This window comes from Lagopus muta, chromosome 1, assembly GCF_023343835.1.
Source record: "Lagopus muta isolate bLagMut1 chromosome 1, bLagMut1 primary, whole genome shotgun sequence".
Taxonomy (NCBI): domain Eukaryota; kingdom Metazoa; phylum Chordata; class Aves; order Galliformes; family Phasianidae; genus Lagopus; species Lagopus muta.
This window is the reverse complement of record NC_064433.1, coordinates 178,466,897-178,486,613: the sequence shown is the minus strand read 5'-3', so window position 1 is coordinate 178,486,613 and position 19,717 is coordinate 178,466,897. Positions and strand designations below refer to the sequence as shown.

At 41.2% G+C, this 19,717-nt stretch overlaps 1 protein-coding gene across 2 annotated transcripts; it reads right to left on the bottom strand.

The window, feature by feature from the left end:
• Positions 1-3,741: 3,741 nt before the first annotated feature.
• On the bottom strand, positions 3,742-19,714 carry POGLUT3 (protein O-glucosyltransferase 3). 2 transcript variants are annotated; one of them, XM_048935374.1, is made up of 9 exons: positions 19,499-19,561; positions 14,519-14,620; positions 13,826-14,019; positions 12,226-12,512; positions 11,578-11,794; positions 9,672-9,868; positions 8,643-8,837; positions 7,512-7,616; positions 3,742-6,673 (listed from the first exon to the last, which is right to left on the bottom strand). In XM_048935374.1, the coding sequence occupies exons 3-9, from the start codon at positions 13,920-13,922 to the stop codon at positions 6,548-6,550; spliced, it is 1,224 nt and encodes a 407-aa protein (XP_048791331.1). In that variant the 5' UTR covers positions 13,923-14,019; positions 14,519-14,620; positions 19,499-19,561; the 3' UTR covers positions 3,742-6,547. The 2 variants fall into 2 exon arrangements, with proteins under 2 accessions (XP_048791331.1, XP_048791322.1); XM_048935365.1 differs by lacking the exon at positions 14,519-14,620 and having other exon boundaries at positions 13,826-14,023; positions 19,499-19,714.
• Positions 19,715-19,717: the final 3 nt, after the last annotated feature.

Below are 19,717 nucleotides of genomic sequence, written 5' to 3'. Positions count from 1 at the left end.
CATTTGACAGTAGGCCACAGTTCCTAGAAAAGGAAGATGTTCACTTATGAGCAGAATAATTTTTTGCAGTAATTTATCTTGTGGCTGGAAAGGAGAGAGCACCTACTGCTCATCAAATTCAAGTATATGGTTGACTTTGGCAACAGAGTATACAGCTGTGAGTTCATGTAGGACTTCACAAAGATCTCATTTCACTTTGGTGCGTGAACAGAAATAAGGCAGTAATTCTCCCTAGGGGAGACTTTCTTGGGATCTTCAGCAGACAGATTGCCTGTCTGAGTTGATTATATTAAGTTTTACAGGGAAGAGGCAAATTTCCTGTGGATTTGTTCATTTTGAAATCAAAGATCCAATTGCTATATGTATTTCTGTCGCTGGAATGGAACAATGCTGAGTGAAAGGTACTATCTTGGAGCAGAGTAAGTAGTAATAGCCCCTGTCTTCATTTCAATGAATGATTCACTACATAAATGGTACTGCTAATAGTCAGAAAAAAAAAAAAACAACAACAAACCAATCATGTTTTTTGGATCTTTGGGAAGGTCTTTCTCATTTTTTTCACAGAAACATTTCCTTTCTTGTAGATAATTAGAATTTAGATACTATTTCATAAGAAATTCTTTGAATTATTCCACACCTTACATCTGTAGTCCTCACATTTAAGTATTGCCAAGTATTTACCTCTAAGGTGATCTAGTCCAAATATCAACCTGTCACCACCACGCCCACTAAACCATGTCCCTCAGTGCCACATCTCCATGTTTCTTGAACACCTCCAGGGGCGGTGACTCCATCACATCCCTGGGCAGCCTGTTTCAACCCTCACAACTCTTTCTGAGAAGTAACTTTTCTTAATATCCAACCTGAACCTCTCATGGTGCAGCTTAAAGCCATTACCTCTTATCCTGTCACTGTTAAACAGAAGAAGAGACCACCTCGCCTCAACCTCCATTCAGGCAGCTGCAGGTAGCGATAAGGTTCCCCTGAACCTCCTCTTCTTCAGGCTCAACAATCCAAGTTTCTTCAGCTTCCCTGTAAGACTTGCGCTCCAGACCCTTCACAGCCCTTCTCTGAACATGCTCTGGCACTTCAATGCCTTTCCTGTAGTGAGGGGCCCAAACTGAACCAGTACTCGAGGTGTGGCCTCACCAGAGCTGAGAATAGAGGGACGATTCCCTCCCGGCCCCACTCCTGCTGGCTGCACTATTGCTCATACAAGCCAGGATGCCATTGGCCTTCTTGACCACCTGGGCACACTGCTGGCTCATGTTCAGCCAGCTGTCAGCTAACAACCCCAGATCCTTTTCCACCATGCAGCTTTCCAGCCACTCTACCCCAAGAGTGTAGGGTTGCACGGGGTTCTTGTGACTAGAGTGCATGACCTGGCACTTGTTCTCATTGTGCCTCATACAATTGGCCTCAGCCCATCAATCCAGCCTGTCCACATCTCTCTGTAGGGCAGAGATTCTTAATCCCAGGCAGATTGACACTTCCTGCACACTTGGTGCTATCTGCTAACTTACTGAGTGTGCTCTCAGTCCCCTCATCCAGATTATCAATTAAACAAGACTGGTCCCAGTACCAACCCCTGGGAAACACCTCTTGTGACCATTCCCTCATCCACCAGATGGGTCACTTAGCCATAGGAGATGAGGTTGGTCAGGCACGACCTCATGAACCCATGCTGGCTGGGTTCCTTGGTTGTCCTGCACATATCTGCATGATCTGTACTGCCTTTAATTGACTTCCTTTGAAGTCCTTGAGCAGCCCTGCAGAGAAGAACTCGGGGGTCCTGGTGGACAAGGAGCTGGACATGAGCCAGCAATGTGACCTTGCAGCCCTGAAGGCCGACTGTGTTCTGGGCTGCATTAAAAAAGGGGTGGGCAGCAGGAGAGGGAGGTGATTGTCCCCCTCTACTCAGCTTTGTGAGGCCCCATCTGCAGCACTGCGTCCAGGCCTGGGGCAGCACAGGAAGGACATGGAGCTCTTGGAGTGTGTCCAGAGAAGGGCACTGAGATGATCAGAGGGCTGGAGCACCTCTCCTATGAGGAAAGGTTGAGGGAACTGGGCTTGTTTAGCTTGGAGAAGAGAAGGATCAAGGGAGACCTCATTGTGGCCTTCCAGTACTTGAAGAGAGCTTATAAACAGGAGGGGGAACGGCTGTTTATGAGGGTGGACAGTGATAGGAAAAGGGGGAATGGTCTTAAGCTGAGACAGGAAGGTTTAGGTTAGATATTAGGAGGAAGATTTCCACTCAGAGGGTGGTGACGCACTGGAACAGGTTGCCCAAGGAGGCTGTGGATGCCCCATCCCTGGAGGCATTCAAGGCCAGGCTGGATGTGGCTCTGGGCAGCCTGGTCTGGTGGTTGGTGACCCTGAACATAGCAGGGGATTGAAACTAGATGATCATTGTGGTCCTTTTCAACCCAGGTCATTCTATATTTCTATGATTCAAACAGACACGAAAATAATTCCTTTACCCTTATTCTGACAGCAAAATACAAAATGAGTGCCATAACCATCCACAGTACAGTTTTTCTTACATTATCAACCACTTGAAACACAAATCTCATTAAAATGCTGAAAAAAATCAGACATATACTAGTGTTTAAATCTGGTGAATTAAAACATACTCATAAAACGTCTTGTATTCCATCACTGCCCTTTCAGAACACTTCTGAAAACCTGAAGCTGCAAAGGAGCTGATAATATCCTAGGTTTATGTAATGCTTCTTTTTGTTATTATCATTTCTTTGCAAGCTTCTCAAACGTGCTCAAACAGGTGATGTATGTTTTCCCTATCAGCTCTCCTCCCTAACTAAATAATTTACTTTCTAATGTAATGAAAGTCGGGCGTCAGCTTCCCAGGATGGATGCTTGAATCTAACATTCCATCAGGCAAACTTTGATCATAGGGCTTTTATTAATCTACGAGGCGGATCTGGAACAACACTTTCACGAAACTAATATATTAGTTATCTCCAGGGAAATCTTAAAAAACAGTCTAAAAATGTGCTGAATTTATATTTCAGCTATGGTCAACAGATGGTGATTTACTGGTTCTCATTTCAAAATGAAATTGATGTTGGGTATTTCCAAATGTGGGTGTTTAGATATATTAGGACAGTATAAAAGGATGGATTTTCTGGAGTATTCACTGTATGAAGCTACTGTGAGCTGTAATGGATATTTACTCATTGCTGTTCAAGAACTATTAGAGAATAGCAGAAAATCTAGTGTATATATGCAGCTTAAAATACCGTGCAACATCTGTGTTACACTTTACTTGTGTGAACAGGTTTTACTGAATATTTAGCAATTCCTGTAACACCAGGCCAGTAAATATAATCCTGTCATCAAACTAAAATAGATCTGACTTCCTTCTGGCCTGGAGGGGCAATTGCTGTGATTGCTCATCATTACAGTTGAAATTGCATACAATACCACCAATGAAAACAAGAGAGGCCGTACCTTCCTTTATCTTTGGAAGATCACCAGTTATAAATTGCACGATTTTCTCAAATGAGGGAGCACATTTAATGAAAGTTCTACCCTGTCATGTCTCTACTGTTTTTTGACAAGATGAATGTATTCATATTTGTTAGGGTATTGCTTGTCTGTAAGCTATAAAACATCTTTAAGTCATTCTGTCATAAACTTGTCTCAGCTTTGAAGGGAGTTCTTTTTAGGGGAGAACTTAGAAGATTTTTTTCCCCTGTCTTTGAGGGGAAAAAAAAGAAGGACAAAATATTCACCTTTAAAAAAAATATTCATGACCACGTAGGTTTTATCTGCTTCTTCTTTCGGTTTGAAATACTCATGTTTCAAGCCAGGCAAGTTTTCCTACACAGGTGTTTGCAAAGAACCCTAACGGATGTATCATGAGTCCTTCCACTCCCTCATGTTTTTTAGAATATAAACAGATCATTTGGGGATTTTTAGTTTGAAATATGTGCGCAAGGGGAAATTTTTCCTGCTTCAGCTGTCTGGTATGCATAATTGCCTTTCCTGAGCACACTTCACAAATCGTGATGAATAAAAAATGCAGACAATGGATCATCTCAGATCATACAGTACAACAAAAATGACTGTAAAGAGAGAAGGGAAGCACATACCAGTTCTGAGTGTCACCTTAGCAATGGCACTGTGTTTCTGAGTTCTGATGCAGAAATTTTCTGTCAGATGAGCTGAGCATATATTTATAGGATGAAGTCCTAGAACTGATTGCCATGCCAAATAAAAATACAACCACTATTTATAACGGTGTTAGAACTAGAACAATATGTTGATGGGTAGAACAAGATGTTTCCATTTTTCTTAACCAGAATAGTGCAATAAACAACCAAGGAACAGTTTCTTTAGAAACCTGAGAGTCTTTCTACATTTAGCATGCAGAAAAACTCATTCTAGTACAGATTTTTTTTCATGTATTTTATGAGAGTAACTGGCAGTGTTGTCATATGCAAAAATGAAACCCGTATGAAGCGTACAGCACTGAATTCCAGCCATCTAAGCGATTAGATAAGTCCACAATCATGTTTCCACTCCTTTTTGCACAAGGAGAATTAGGTATTCAAGTAAGGCGTTATATGAGTGTAGCTGAGTAGGAAGAACACAGATGCCACAGTTAGAAAGCTGAGGCAACCTGAAAATCTGTGTTTTCTTACTGCAGTTTGGTCACTGTGCAAGCACCAAATATCTTTGTGTTTTCCTCCTGGAAGAAAACTTACAAATGAGGTGAGAGGTGTTGGGCTTGGTGATGCAGGAGGCTTTTGGCTTACCTTGCTTGGATGATTTCAGCCCAGTTGAACTCATGGTTTGCTTCATATGTATTTGTTCTCCTGTCAACATTTGCTGCTTTTCAAAGCTCCACATTTCAGAAGTAATCTGAATTTAATGTTTAATGTACCAACTTTGAATGGATTTTTACCAGAAATCTACAAGCTGACGTTGAGTCTGAAAGCCAGACATTACTTGCTGGTCAGTGAACTCCATGGCAGGAGTGGGAAGGTTTGGCATTGGCCTCTCCTTCCAAGACTGTTTACATACACTCTGAAAAAGACAGTTTCTTGGGTAAATATCAGGAGAGCCACTGGGAGCAGCATCTAGGACAAGGATCCTTCCTTCATCCCACCTGAAGGTAGAATTTTACCTCTGCAGTACTGTCAGCTCCTTCAGGCCCTATGAATTTTCTATCATTATCTTGGTGGCTTCACAACTTCAGTTGAAGACTTGAAGAAATCGTCTGCAGTCTGGACCTAAGGCACTTTTTGGAAATTCATCTTTGAATCAAATCAAGGAGAACAAAGTTGTCTTCCCCACTGCTCAGTATGGGCTCTAAACCCTTGACTGTTACATAGAAAATGCAGCATAGGTTTTTCTACCAAAACAGTGGTAGCTTATCCACTGTCCACTGAATTCAGTGCTCTCAGATTAGGTAGATTTTATCTAAATTCAGAAAAATGGATAAGCTCCATTTGAGGACTTAGGCATAGGAAAATTTCATGTAACCAAGTGAAAAACACAGCGACATCTTTAGCCCTACAGCAAAGTAAAACCAAAGTAGTCTAAAACTAACAAATTTCAGATGTATGAATACTCAGGTAGCTTAGAATAGCATAGACTGTAACTGTACTAATATTTCACCTGTCCCTGAAGTTTCTAAATCCTTCTATGGGTCTGTACCTATATTCAGAGACATGGTCAATAGCATGGAATAGAACTTCAGAGTGGTGTGTTGGCATTCAGAGCACAGCTGTGATGGTTTTGATAGCTACACAGTCTAGAGTAGAATTTAATTTTGGTGATTCAGAGCAACTGTATGCAGTCAACTCTAGGACCTGGTTTAGTAGGGAGGTGTTGAACTAGATGATCTCCAGAGGTCCCTTCCAACTCCTTTGATTTCACAATTCTGTGCTTACAAAAATACTATTCTGAACTTTCCCTCTCCTCTCAGTTTTCCACTGAAACTGTTAAGGATTAAGTCGTGTTCTCTATTCTATTACGTCATATACCACAAAATGATCTCAAAGCAACACCAGATTTGATATCTGTAAATCTCAAATATTACTTTTCTTTGTCTAGTTAGAAAATTGTTTTGTATACAAGAAATAATCTAAAACTGAGGTAAACTTTATGAAGAAATCATAACACTGCTTTAGAATGTTGCAAATGCTCCTTTAGATTAACTTGCCCTGACTCATGGGAGATCTCTTTTGGATGACTGGTTCCTCACAAAACTTTGGTATCTGGGTCCCATCTGGATCATGAGCAGCACTCCACTCTTCTTCCGTGATGATGCAATACATAAACCAAGTCCCCTGAATGCTCCCCATTACAGGCTCAGTATCTGCCTGGTGGAGGTCATGGAGACAAAACTGTGGGAACCAACGCTGCAGACCAGAGTCAGTGTGAAAAAGGATATGTAAATACAATAAGAATACATAACTAAGACTGTCTGCTAGTGCCTAAGTGTCTTAGATTTCACAGCTTAAATCCTATTTACATTCTTGCATTGTAAGTGGGTGATTTTCTCCATCCGGTACAGTTATAGATCTTCCCTTAAAGGCTTTTTCCTGTGGCAGCTGCACACTGAGTCTCTGTCATCAGGCTGAGGTACAAGTTCCATTCCATCCCGTATTTCAGGTTCGCTGGCTTGGCGTTCGGCATATTTCTGAAATATGTAAACAACATTTAAGAACGCTGAAAGCACCAAGGTGTAATTCATGAGACAGAATTTTCCTCCTCCCTTCCACTGAAAAGCCTGCCTTAATCCACAGTCCCTATGTCACTGTTTACAATCTGTTTACAAGGTGTCTTTTTAACACACCTACTAATAGGCTACATTGCCTCTGAAAACCTTTTAATGTTTTCCCATATCCTATGATTAATGCCAATTTGAATATTGTCATTATTTGTGTGTCTAACCACTTCATGCAGATAACACTGAACAATGCCAAACGTTGTGTCAACCTGTGACCACTGAAACTGAGCTCTAACTCCGTACAGCAGAGGAGGAAAAAGCAATTAGTACTTCCAAAGAGCAGAAACTTAAGTTTCACTGGAGATTTGCATCTGCTAGGGAACCAGTAACTCTACACTCATGCCTCACCACTCCACAAGCTGTATTTCCAGAATTTCTTTTCCCTGTATTCAGTGTCATGTAATACAGCAGAGAAGCGAGTGAGGGGACAAATACAAATGAAAAAAGGAAGGAAAGCTGTGTGCAGATTATGTCCTACCTCTATCAGAAACCATATAGCAAGTGACACTGAAAACAGATCTGACTGGGAGGAGGGGGGCAAAAAAATTAAATGAATCTGTCATTGTGCAAAACAACTATTATAACAGGCTGCCTCCTTAATAACAGGTTTTAGCAAAGTTCTTTACACCAATCTCCTGTGAATAATATAAACGATGCCTACTCTTGAGGTAAGGACTGAATATGAAATGCGTAGCATCAGTAGCAGTAGCAGTTGAGGAAAGGTAATAAAACAAGCAATTGCACTAACCTGCAGCACTTTGTAGTAGTAGCAGTAAAGTCTGTGAGGCTGAAGTAATTCTCTTGCCACCGACTGTCCTTCTTTAGCAATCTTTTGTGCTTCTTCATCGTTTTCCTAGAAAATTGAGAAGAAACAGCAACAGGTACCAGAACAATCAGTGAGTTCCTTGAAGCCTTGCTGGCATAAGTAATTTTATCAAAGGGACTATTCAAACCTGATTCTTTACAATTGCTGGTACGCTGCAAAGGGACACTTTAAATTTGGGTGTTTTTTTTAAATCCTGGATTGCTTTTATGGTTCCCACTGGTAGCTCAGGGCTATCGCTGACACCTCTCATGGGCAACAGAACAGTTTTGAAAACAAAGTTGACTGTTGCTCCACTGTTTTGCTAAAGCCACAAGCCTCTTCAAAAGCAGCTCCGACATCTCCCACGTGTATTAGTTACACAGAAGACAAGCAGCTGTAGCCTCTTCTATGCAGTGCAATTTAAAGTTTTCCCTTTAGAAATGTCTGTTTGACTTACATTTAAAAGTGATGTGTGTAATGCCAGTGTATGCATTTCAGCTTATGTACTTGCTCTCAAGTTTTGTAGGTGTGCATTTCAAAGCTTGCAGTATTCTCTTCTGATTCTTTATGAAGCACTGTCAGAAAAGAATTTTTTTTCCGTGTTTTTAACCTAATAGTTAAGCTTAAAATACAAATGGCATTTTCAGTCACACAGAATGCCAACCTGTTATTCTGAACAGTGATTATGAAGAGCAGTGATTCTTTTGTATATTCGAACAAACATGCAATAACTTCTGTTCTAGTCAGAACCTGAAAAAAGTGATAGAACTAATTAAGTAGGATTCTGGGTGTTTCTTTGAAAATTACTCACATTAGTCATTATACAAAGGCTTTGAATCACAAAAACCCTGCTACACATACCTAAAATTAATTTGCAAGTATATCACTGAATAGAGAGTTACTTGACTTATGGCCTTCACCTCCCCCCAGTAACAACAAAATGCACTTCTTTTATCCCAGGATCTCTGCAGAGAGCTCGTGCAAAATATGTACCTGGAGAAGAGTACTAAGATAAAAAAGAGAACTAAGATAAACTGTAATGCATTCATTTATTGAGTTTGTAATGTAACTTACCTTAGCCCATTTTATTTTCTCTAGCAAGTCCTCTAAGCTTCTCTTAACTGGAACATAATGTTTCCATGGTTTCAATACAGTATAAAAATGTTCATAGTATTGGGAATCTTGCTTCAGTACTAGGCTGTCACCCAGCAAGAGGTATGGAAACCTGTAAGCTGCTACAGTCCCATCAACATTCACCTGGTATTTGTACTGCAATGTGAAGAGAGAGGGAAACAAAAAGTGAAACATTTTGCAACAGAATAGGAACACTGGCTACACAAAAGTTCCTCCTCTAGGGAAGACACAGTTGTGTTTACTAGTTCTCATCTTTAAGCCTGCCTTAGTGTAATGCAGATGCAGTTTCGTGGTGTTCTGGTAACATTAAGATAAGAAAATTTGTTTTCAGCCCAAGACTTACAGTCAAGAACCTTGGTGTCACATGGACTTTTCCTGATGTGTATTATTCTATTTAAATGTCCTTTGGCAGAACAAGGAGTAGAGCTGTAAGTGAATTAATATTAACCTACTCTTCAAAAGAGTAAATTTATTCTCACTTAAAACTATACAGAATAATTAAAACGTTATTCTAAGAGCAACCACGAGTACATTGCTCTGCCAGATACCCTTGGCTGTTCCAGCACTTGTGATACATTGATCTCTGGAACAGAATCTCTGTTGCCATGTATTGTAATTACTTTTTACAGAACTCTGTCCCCTTTACTTTTTATACACAGGTTGTGTCCATTGTTTTCATACTTACTCCAAGTAAAAATCCTGATGGTGAGCAAACTAATTTCTCAATTTATTTAAAAAATAATCTTGAAGAACTCTATCAAGTATGGAGTATCAAAGGGACTCCGTGAAGAAAGGGTAGTAGCAATGACCTTGATTATGAGTGATCTAGCTACCCTGCAAGAACCAGTGTTCCCAGATCAGCACAATTATTTCATTTACTGAGTAGAATTAGCCAAAATACGCCTTTTTTTAATTACTCAGTAAGAACCTGAGAGCAAAGTTAATCTGAGACTATAATTTGCTTACTACCTTGAAGAAGTCAAAGAAGCCCATCAGTGGAACCTTTCCCAACTCCTTTTCTTTCTCTCTGAAGAAGAAATACCCTGTTATTCCAGCATCCAGTAGTTCTGGATTTTCCTTGGATAACTTGACAAGATAGAGACGTTCTTCTCGGCTGTCTCGACCTCTAAATAAAGCTTGTTCTGTTTTGTTGTCCCAGAATGGGCCTATGAGCATTGAGTGATAAGATGAAAGTGAACAGTAATGAGACAGTTACGAAATGGTTAGTGCTATGAACAGGAACTTGTTATGGCAGTGATATTACACTTAGAGACAAGGAAAAACAGGCATGATTTCTCAGTTAACAGTCAACACATAATCACTTATTAATCACAGCGCTTAAACTCCCAGACCTGGTTTGAATTTTTGGGTTGGAAAACTAAAAAACTTTTAAAAAGAAAAGTGGAGAACTGCTTTTACACTTGACAATATTGCAAATATCTTGAAAGCTATATCATACGATCAAGGAATCACAGAATGGCCTGGGTTGAAAAGGACCACAAAGATCATTTGAGTTTCAACCCCCTGCTATGTGCAGGGTCACCAACCAGCAGACCAGGCTGCCCAGAGCCACATCCAGCCTGGCCTTGAATGCCTCCAGGGATGGGGCATCCACAGCCTCCTTGGGCAACCTGTTCCAGTGTGTCACCACCCTCTGAGTGAAAAAGTTCCTCCTAATATCAAACCTAAACCTCCCCATCTCAGCTTAAGACCGTTCCCCCTTTTCCTATCACTGTCCACCCTCGTAAACAGCCGTTCCCCCTCCTGTTTATAAGCTCCCTTCAAGTACTGGAAGGCCACAATGAGGTCTCCTCAGAGCCTTCTCTTCTCCAAGCTAAACAAGCCCAATCCCTCAACCTTTCCTCATCAGAGAGTTGCTCCAGCCTTCTGATCATCCTAGTGGTCCTCCTCTGGACTCATTCCAAGAGCTCTTCTTCTATATAAGAAGTTATAATCAAATTAGGTAAGTAAAATAATAATTGAAGTAATTATCTGTCTCTAAAGACTGTCACAGTAACAAAACTTTCTTTAGAGAAATCCACTTTTGTCACCCAGCAATCTAGTTAGGTCTTTGAGAAGTCACTTGATGATTTACAAAGGAAAAAAAACGTCTATACTGTGTCCTCAAGATATTTAGTAAAGCCTGGAAAACTTCCCATCTGCTTCCTTCTTTCTTTTAAAAACACTAAATACGCATCCTTCATTATTCTGCTGGGACTTTCTTTAAAGGCACACCAGAGTAGAGGAGGACCATCATGTAACTGGAAGAACAGCCGTACTAAATCAGTAAACACAGATTGCTTCAAACTGATAATGTAACTAACCAAATCGACTAACTTAAAAATGAAGTGACAAAGAAAAGACCATGAACTATCCAAATAAAAAGAAACAACTCCTCATAGGAGTTAAGGAGTTTTATTCCTTAACTATTGTTCATGTCAACTGCATCATCCCTAAGCATTCACAAATGTCTTGGGGAAAAAGACCCTGTCAGTACAGCTGGCTTTTCCTTTGAAGCTAGAAAAACAATTCAGAATATCCCATTCTGAGCTATTTTTATACAATTTTTTTTAGTTGTAAGAGGCTGCAGCACAGTACTAGTTTGCCAATTTCAGCAGCTATCTTCTGGATACTGTTAAGTTAAAATTCACCATTAGCATGAACTGGACTTCTTACATTTTGGCTCTAAATCTGTATTAATCACCTGCTTTGTAGCAGTGTTGGAAGGTTCAGGCTCTGTGAAAACTACACTGTTTCTATTAAGAGACCTCCCAAGACACTTATGTACTACAGATTATAACAAACATTATTTAAAGGCAGCTTCCTTCTTTGACGGAACTAAAACTCTCCTTTTTAAATCCAACCTCTAACTTACCCGTATTTCCTTGAATAGAAAGGAGATCATTTGTGACACCACGGAGGGTTTCAAGAGTTGAATGGGTTACGTCATATGTTGGAAGGATGATGTCTCTCGAATCCACAGAGCCGCACCATGAGATGATGGGAATAGGCCCAGGCGTATCATTGGCTTTTCGGTACTCAACTGGCCAATCTCCAACATTAAGATAAAACTCCACATTGGGGAGATGAACCTAAATGTATGCCCAAGAAAGTATAATAACACAGGTATAATTACACTGCTATTTGCCACTCTTAAGTAGAACCCTCAGCTCTCATGTGATGAAGAATCAATAATAAACAAAGATTTTACAGATTTAGATGATCTTAAGATTCTAATTGCAAATTTTTGTCCAGCAAATAAGTATGAACAGAACTTTCAGAGGTCAGGAAGCCTACAGGGTTGAGTCTTAGCTCCTACAGATTTTCTATCAATTTAATTAACATCAAACTCTGATCCCACACATTAGTTCTAGCATGATTCCTACAGAGATACTGTCATCTTGATAAAAAATAAATTTAAATCTCACTACACCAATGACAAATCTGAAGTTATAACAATACATACAGTGCTGTTACATTGCAGTGTGATTTATAGTTTTGCCTAAATTATCAAAACTGATACCTTTCTTGCCAGTGACAGCAACATTTCATCAGAGAACATTTTGAAGTCTGTGTATTTCCCTAAGGAACGACGGTAGATGCGATTATTGAGAATAGTGTAATGAACAATAGCACCTCTTGTTTGACTGAACTTTGATGGGATTTCTTTAAACATTCGCTGCAGATCAATGGTGGGAAAGGGAATGAAGTCCTTTGTAATCTGAGGCTCCTGGGATGGGCAAGAGAAAACATTCTGCCAGATCTCAGGGTCTTCTTCAGGGCAGTCGCAATATTCATGATAAACAGGTCCTGCAGAAAACAAGCACTGAGAGTCCATATTTGTGCTTCTAAATCAATCATAATTCCCCAAACAAACAGGCACAGGAATCTAGAAATTAGAGTGGCTTGAAGTTTTTTCGAAACACCAAAACTACAACATCCATTTCAGAAACGAAAACAGTACATTTTTTGTTACTTGTTGAGGGCAAAAATTCTCTGCCAAATGAAACTCCATTCTTGTGCTGTCTGCCAGCCAGAGAGAATAGAATTGATCTATTTGTCTGCAGCTAAAGCACAGGTGTTTCAATTTTTGTCTAAATCCGAGCTTTGACACAGCAGTTTCATCTGGCCACAAGGTACTTCCATCGATGCACCACCAGCCTTCCTTTCTATCTTTCTGAAGTAGGACTGCTTACACAGGAGCTGCACAGAGCATGAAATAAAAGCCCTTATTTTATGGATTTCTACTCAAAACACGTTCTGTCCTGTGTCACAGTATCATGGCTGCTGGTAAACACGCATCAGCATAAGGAAGACAAACCGCTACCTGCAGGATTCAGGACAGATTGATTTCAGCTTGAAAGTGTTTCAAAGTTTGTACTTAAGACATTTTACAAAAATAAAACATAGCCAAATTCTGGTTAGAAGAACAAGTGCTAAAAAGAAACAAGACTTTCCAGGAAAGTAACTTCATTATCCCTTTATTTGCTGAACAGATCCGTTTTTGAGACAGAGGTAAGTTAAGAAGCAGATTTGGAATGAGAGAAATTTGCCTTATCTTCCCTGATTTTAAATACCTCTTACATAACTGTACAGACCTGCATTGAATTAAACTGTGCTATGAGAAAAAAGTTAAACATTAGCCTAGCTAGAGAAATATTATCTTTGTTTTCATGAAGCATCACAGCATTTAGAAATCATGGAGAGACATATACATTATGAAGTATTGGAAACAACACAAAATCCTCACTTTTGCAGGTATTAATTTCTACTTCAGATAAAAATCACAAAATGCTTAAGTGAATTGCTGATTGAAAAAAGGTAAAAGTACCATTCCTCTCTTTTTCCTCTTAGAAAATTTGGAGAAATCCATTTCTGGTTGCAAGAGTGAAGACAAAGTGTCCAGACACAGAGACTTAACATCAGAAGCCAAAATCGACGTGTACATCCTGTAACTTGGCAGTGAATAAGATTGTCACTGCTTATTCGCTGTATGAAGGGAACATTTGTGATGACACTATATGAATATGAGCAACCAAACCTCTAATCTCTCACTTCTAGCAGTAAATTAACCCACAGCATTTCTGCAGCTACATTACATTATATATATTTAAAAAAATTACCTTTCAAAATGTAAGGAGATTGAGCTACATGCTTATCACCATAAAGTATCTCAATCTTTAGCCCTTTTCTGACACTCCCATACATCCGATACCGCATAAGAAATGTGCCATCATTTCTATCCAGAGGGTGGGGAGTGTAAATTCTGGTGATCTCTTTTGGAGAAAGTGCTTTAATTACCACTTTAAATTGTGTTCTTCCTGGAAGTAGGAAAATAAAAACAGATAAAAGCATTTAAGCTACTAGAATCCCACGTATGAAATAAGGTGAGAGCAAACTTCAGCTGGATGAAATCCGTAGCATTTAATTAAACTCTGCACTGCAAATTTTTTGATTATACCAAGTTGGTAAAGTTCATCTCCAGTGACATTCTAGCCATTTCTCTTGATCATGATATGCCTAAAAAATGGAAACCTGTAGATGAAGATAAAAAGTTAAAAATGATTACAACACAGAAAGAAAAGCTAACAGTTAGGGTAGCATGGTTAGGTTGTGGTTGGACTTGATGATCTTGAAGGTCTTTTCCAACTTGAGCAAATCTATGATTCTATTCTATTTTGAAATTTGTGGCTTTTACAATTTTGAAGATTAGGTTTAATCTTATGTTTTCCAGTTAGTGTTCTGAGGAACAATCATCTTCTCTAGAATAAGAGAGAGAGAAAAGCAAGCTAAAAGAGCATAGGAGAAAGGAATACTTGCCAGCCTGTGGAAAGGTAGCTGTAGCATGCAGGAGTCAGATACAAATTGTTCACCTTTGGGCTGCAGCTGTCTGTCTTGCATATCTAAAGTTCCAGCTACTGAAAAGCAGGGATAAGAGGGTGATAGTAGAGATGTTTCTTGGACATCTGTCTGACCTGTGCTTAAAAATCACCAGCATTTCATCATTAATGCCCCCTCACTTTTTAACTGGGCATGGAACATTTTGTGGACAACACGAGCACACATAAAGATAAACCTGTTACTTCCCTCTGTTACTGCCACACATGAGCATTGCCAGTGGTGTTCTCCAAAAAAGGGGAGGAGGACAGTTTATTTTCAGCAGTTGATGGTTTAATCATTGCAAACCAAATACGTGCAATGACTATTGCCACAAATTAGCATACAGAAAGAAATTAAACTGAAAAATTCCAAGTAAAATCAAGCTGTTACTAAAATCTAAGTATGTCCCAACAGCATTCAAAGACTGAGATGTTACATTTATTTCTATACATTCCTTATCTGACTGTAATTTACATTCACAAATAGTGCACTGATGTGGGATGTAAGTACAACAAGTCACCTAATGATCAATCATGTCTTTCTTAGAGCATTAGATATTGAAACTGAACGGAATCAGTTCACATGCAAGAGTCCACACATCAAATTAGGCTGAATCCCTGTGTTTCCAGCTGTGTGTCTGCTGCCAACAGATGTCATGGTTCCTCACAACAGTTACCCTCAGTAGCCCAGATTCTTTCAGATGCTGGAGTGGATCCCTCTATGAATTAGCATATGGTCAACGTCTCCCAGCAGAAGAATCTCTCAAGACTGAACACACTCCTCTGCTTTGCATTCAAATGGAAGAATATAAGATATAAATTATTTGTCATCATCCCTCAGTTTTCTTATTATTCAAAGTCCATGTCAGCTAAACATACCAAAAACCAAGTCAGGATATCTTCATCTAACAACACACTGAGGAAATAAAATCATTATGAAGCAAGTACTCAATCTTTCTTGGAATGTCAGTGTGGTGAGCAGCACTACCACAGATTAAGGAACGCTGAATCTTGTGTCTTTGGTAGCAGGCAGCTCCATCACAAAAATCCCTCACTTATCCACCCACAGTGGCTTCCAAAATTGCATTTGTCTCTTCTGAGAAATAGACAAACAGTAGGGTTGCCCCAGATACTCTGTCCACTCCTCAGAGGAAGGGCCAGAGGCCAACTCCCTTCCTGCTTAAGTGGCAAGCTGAAATAAATTAGCAGTGAAGTTATGCAGTGTGAAATTTCCTTGGGCAAGTAGATCAAGGAGCTCAAAGAGACTTAAACTCCAGAACAATTTATCTGAATGTTATACTGGTTTAAATCTATATGTCTGTCACAGCCTTGGATCCCTGCAGCTTGTAGCTATGTGAGCAGAACTCATACAGACTGACTCACAATTTGGGAGCGCCACAGTTTGATTCAGTACTGCAGTACAGATGATCTGCATCTGCAAACTGCCTCATTAACAAAGAAGAAAAATACAGTTTCTTTTCAAGTATTTTTGATATCTAGCTTCTAGTTACATTCTGACACGACACACAGTAGAACTGCACTGATCAATTTAAGAATGTCTGTATGATCATGGACCATAAATGAGCCTTTACACCAAAGGTCTTCTCAGCTTCTTTTGTCTTGCTGCCTCAAGCAGGGTATGCATAGTGCAAGGTAGTAAGAACGATGAGAGTACAGAGAAATATTTTTTGAACTTACTGTCTTTTCCCCTTCTATAAACTTCTAACAACGGGGCTTTAAAAATCACAACTTGTACACATAATTTTAGTAGCCTTTAGAAGATGTTTTCCATGGCTGCTTAAACTACATTTTAACATGCTGGTATTTGTTTCAACACAAGAATCTCAGGGCAGTAATTTTTCAGTAGCCAAGTTCTTTCTAAATGTATCCTTCAGCTCATCTTCGACCTGTGCAAAATTAAGTTGTGCAATGAAACATTTGATATTAAAAACGCAGAGATTTATCTGAACACTGCCAGAGGTCTTAGTATGAGAATCTTTGCCCTTTTGAGATTGGCTAGATCCCATGAGTAACAGACATCTCTGCATACACACTACTACCAGTCACATCCACCTTTTCCAACTTCCTTAAAGGCAGATGCCCCAAGCTGGGCATCCTCTCATTATGACTATCACAAAGCATTACTTGGATGAAAAACCCTTGAAATCCAGAGCAAGCCATGAAGTAGAATCACAGAAAAAATGGTTTTCTGTTGGTTTTATGTCTTTGCCTCTTTTCTGCCCTTTTTAGAAAACATTTTAACTGAGTACAGAGAGTTCCTACCAGAGAAAACAAAGTTTGCAGTTATCATAAAAATGAGTCAATACTGAGAAATCATGAGCGAAGTACTACTTGGCTCGATCTCCTCATCCCCATGAACAGGAAATACCTGTGATTGTTTTTGTTCTGTGCTGGTTATATACCGGATGGTCAATGAGGATGTGCAAATCTGCCCCAAAGCACACATTATTTTTAGCTGCTAGTGGTTTAGATGCAGCAAGCATTTGATAAGGGAATGGTGACTTGGTAACAAAGCTCACTGGGAAAGGAAAAAGGCAGTCTCACTCAGAAGAAGGGAGAGGGGTAAGAGATTGAATATTGAATAGAAATTATGCACTGGCGGCAATAAGATTTCTGTTTTTGATTTACAGTATTCATTACACGATGGGGCTGATGCCTCTAAGTACTTCATTGCTTTACTGAACTATAACAGTTTTTTGCTGATTTTTCTCTTTTTAATTGCAGGGTACTTCCACTTGCATTTTTCTCTTTTTCTCAATCGAAAGAGTTGATACAAGAAAAATGTGTCCTTGTTGAATCCTTGCCACCAGTACTTTCATTTTACCCTGAAAACCTGTCTGGGGCAGCATTTTAAGGAAAAAAACCTCCTATCCTGAAGAGAATCTAAGATGTGGACACAACCAAAATAGGATACTTACAGTAAATCAGATGATGAAACTTCTTTTATGCGGGTTTTATTCCTTTTGTATATCTTGCAAAGGAGGTATGCCCCGTCCTTGGAGGTGCTCAAGGCCTGTTGGATGGAGCCCTGGGCAGCCTGACCTGGCGGGCTGCAGCCCTGCCTGTGGCTGGCGGTTGGAACTGAGTTGGCTTTAAGGTCCCTTCCAACCCAAACCGTGCTGTGATTCTATGACCCACATATCCAAAGAAGAATCCACAGAGTATACATTGAAAGTTGTGATTTCAGCAGTGATTTTTTAAATTATTATTATCTTTGGAATTCTTTCCAGGGAAAGAGTGAATTCTGCATCATTTGACAACTTCCTGAAAGGACAGCTCGAAGACTTTGCAAGCTGTAAATTGAAATCATTGTGCTGTATGCAACAGCACACATTAGTTCTTGTGATTAGACTTGATATTCCAAAGAACATGAACATCTGAAATCTACTGATCGTCTTTCGCATCATACTGGGCCCCAATACTGAGCTTGACCGAAATTCTAATCCACGCAAAACACAATTCAATAGCTTAGTTTTACACATGGGAAGCCTCACCTGCAGCACTCTGGTCACAGTACTGTTGCTTATGCAATGGAGATGATGATGCAGATTTATCCCAGTAGGGATATTCTGAGATGTATTTTGCTCATATTGAAAAGAAATGCCTTGGTAAGTATTATAACACTGACTGACATTTTAGATACACACAGATAGAACTTGATAGATATAATAGAACTTGAACATTAAAATTCATTTGAAAACTGAAAGTTGCAACCCATGAGTACGCTAAACAGTGCTCTAGCACTGGAATGTGGCCACTGGCACCATCACAGTGTTACTGGATGCGTGGTGCTCTCCTTAGAGCCCCTTGGCAGCGCTGTGGGGCTGGCACTGCCGTTCCCCGCATCCATCCTGCACACACTGGGACTGGTGGCTTCAGGCCCACAGCATGCGTGGAAGGCACCCGGTGCCAGATGGCACCCGGCCCTACAGCCTTAGTATAAACACAGGCTACGCAGGGCAAAACAAAGCTCTCAACGCTGCTTCTCTTGCAGCACTCATAATTGCAGGGAGAGCAAGCAGAGCTGCGCACCTTCTACCTTTAGGAACTGCTGTTCAAGTCCTGCACGGCTGAGACCAGCCCTGGTCTGGCAGTCAGTGTGCCGTCCTGGGGCGCTGCTCCAGAGTCGCACTGCAGCCCAGCACCATGCTGCTACAGGGGCCAGAGAGGGGCCAGAGCTGGGGGCCTGGGTTGCTGCGGGGCTGAAGGCACGGCTCTTGCGCTGTGTGCTACCATCAGCCATGAGAGAAAACTTCAGGTAAACGCTAGCTGTTTTCAATTACTTGGCCTATTCCTTGACCTCCCAAGCAGCAGCCTTCTGACACGCGGTTACCAAGAGCAGAACTAGGCTCCTGCACGGCTTCGAGAGGCCATGAATGTCAATTAGCTCTGCCCTGTACAGACTAGCACCTCAACCCTGTTTGGTCATCATCTCAGGTATCTTTACTATGGAACCAGAGATGCAGAAGTACTTTTACCCTAAATGACAGCCCTCAGGAGAAGGTTAACTTGAAGGCAGCAAGCATTCGGCCAGCAAAACTCATGCCCCGCTCAGTGCCGGGTTGAGCAAATGGGAGATGGCAAGCACTCCTTGCTAACGGAGCAGCGGTGGAACAGCGGAAGCGCTGAGCCTGCTGGAGCAGAAAGCCGAAGCGAGCTTAGCGTGTGCAGGGGCGAGGAGAATGCTTTAGCACTTGTGCACGGGGCACCGCGATTCCCGTGCTGGGCTCCACTGCGCGACGAGCAGCGCTGCGGGTCCCGGCCGGGCGGCGCAGCGAGGCGGGGAAGGGAGGGGACGGGACGAAACTGCGAGCGGCTCCTACCGCTTCCTCGCGGATCCGCCGCCCCGGGCAGGGCGCGCAGCCCGCAGCGCAGCCCCGAGCACACGCACGGTACCTGGGGGAGAGCGGGAGAAGTTGCGTCCCGTCGCGCTGACCGCCTGGATGTAGAAGTAGCGCACGGGCAGTGCGAGCCCCGCTTCCAGCCCGGGACCCCACGCCAGGCTCCGCTCGGGACTGACGGCGGCCGAGCCCAGCAGCGGCAGAGCGGCGCCCAGCAGCAGCAGCGCGCAGCCCCGGCTGCCCATGGCCGCGCCGCGCTGGAGCGGGGCCGGGG

Bases quoted from the DNA above. Each gene is read 5' to 3' on its own strand.
- POGLUT3 (XM_048935365.1), bottom strand. From the start codon at position 19,688: ATGGGCAGCCGGGGCTGCGCGCTGCTGCTGCTGGGCGCCGCTCTGCCG. The intron at 11,795-12,225 runs GTATCAGTTTTG...GCATACATTTAG, and splicing joins TGCTGTCACTGGCAAGAAAG to GTTCATCTCCCCAATGTGGA. The intron at 6,674-7,511 runs GTTAGTGCAATT...TACATATTTCAG, and splicing joins ACTACTACAAAGTGCTGCAG to AAATATGCCGAACGCCAAGC.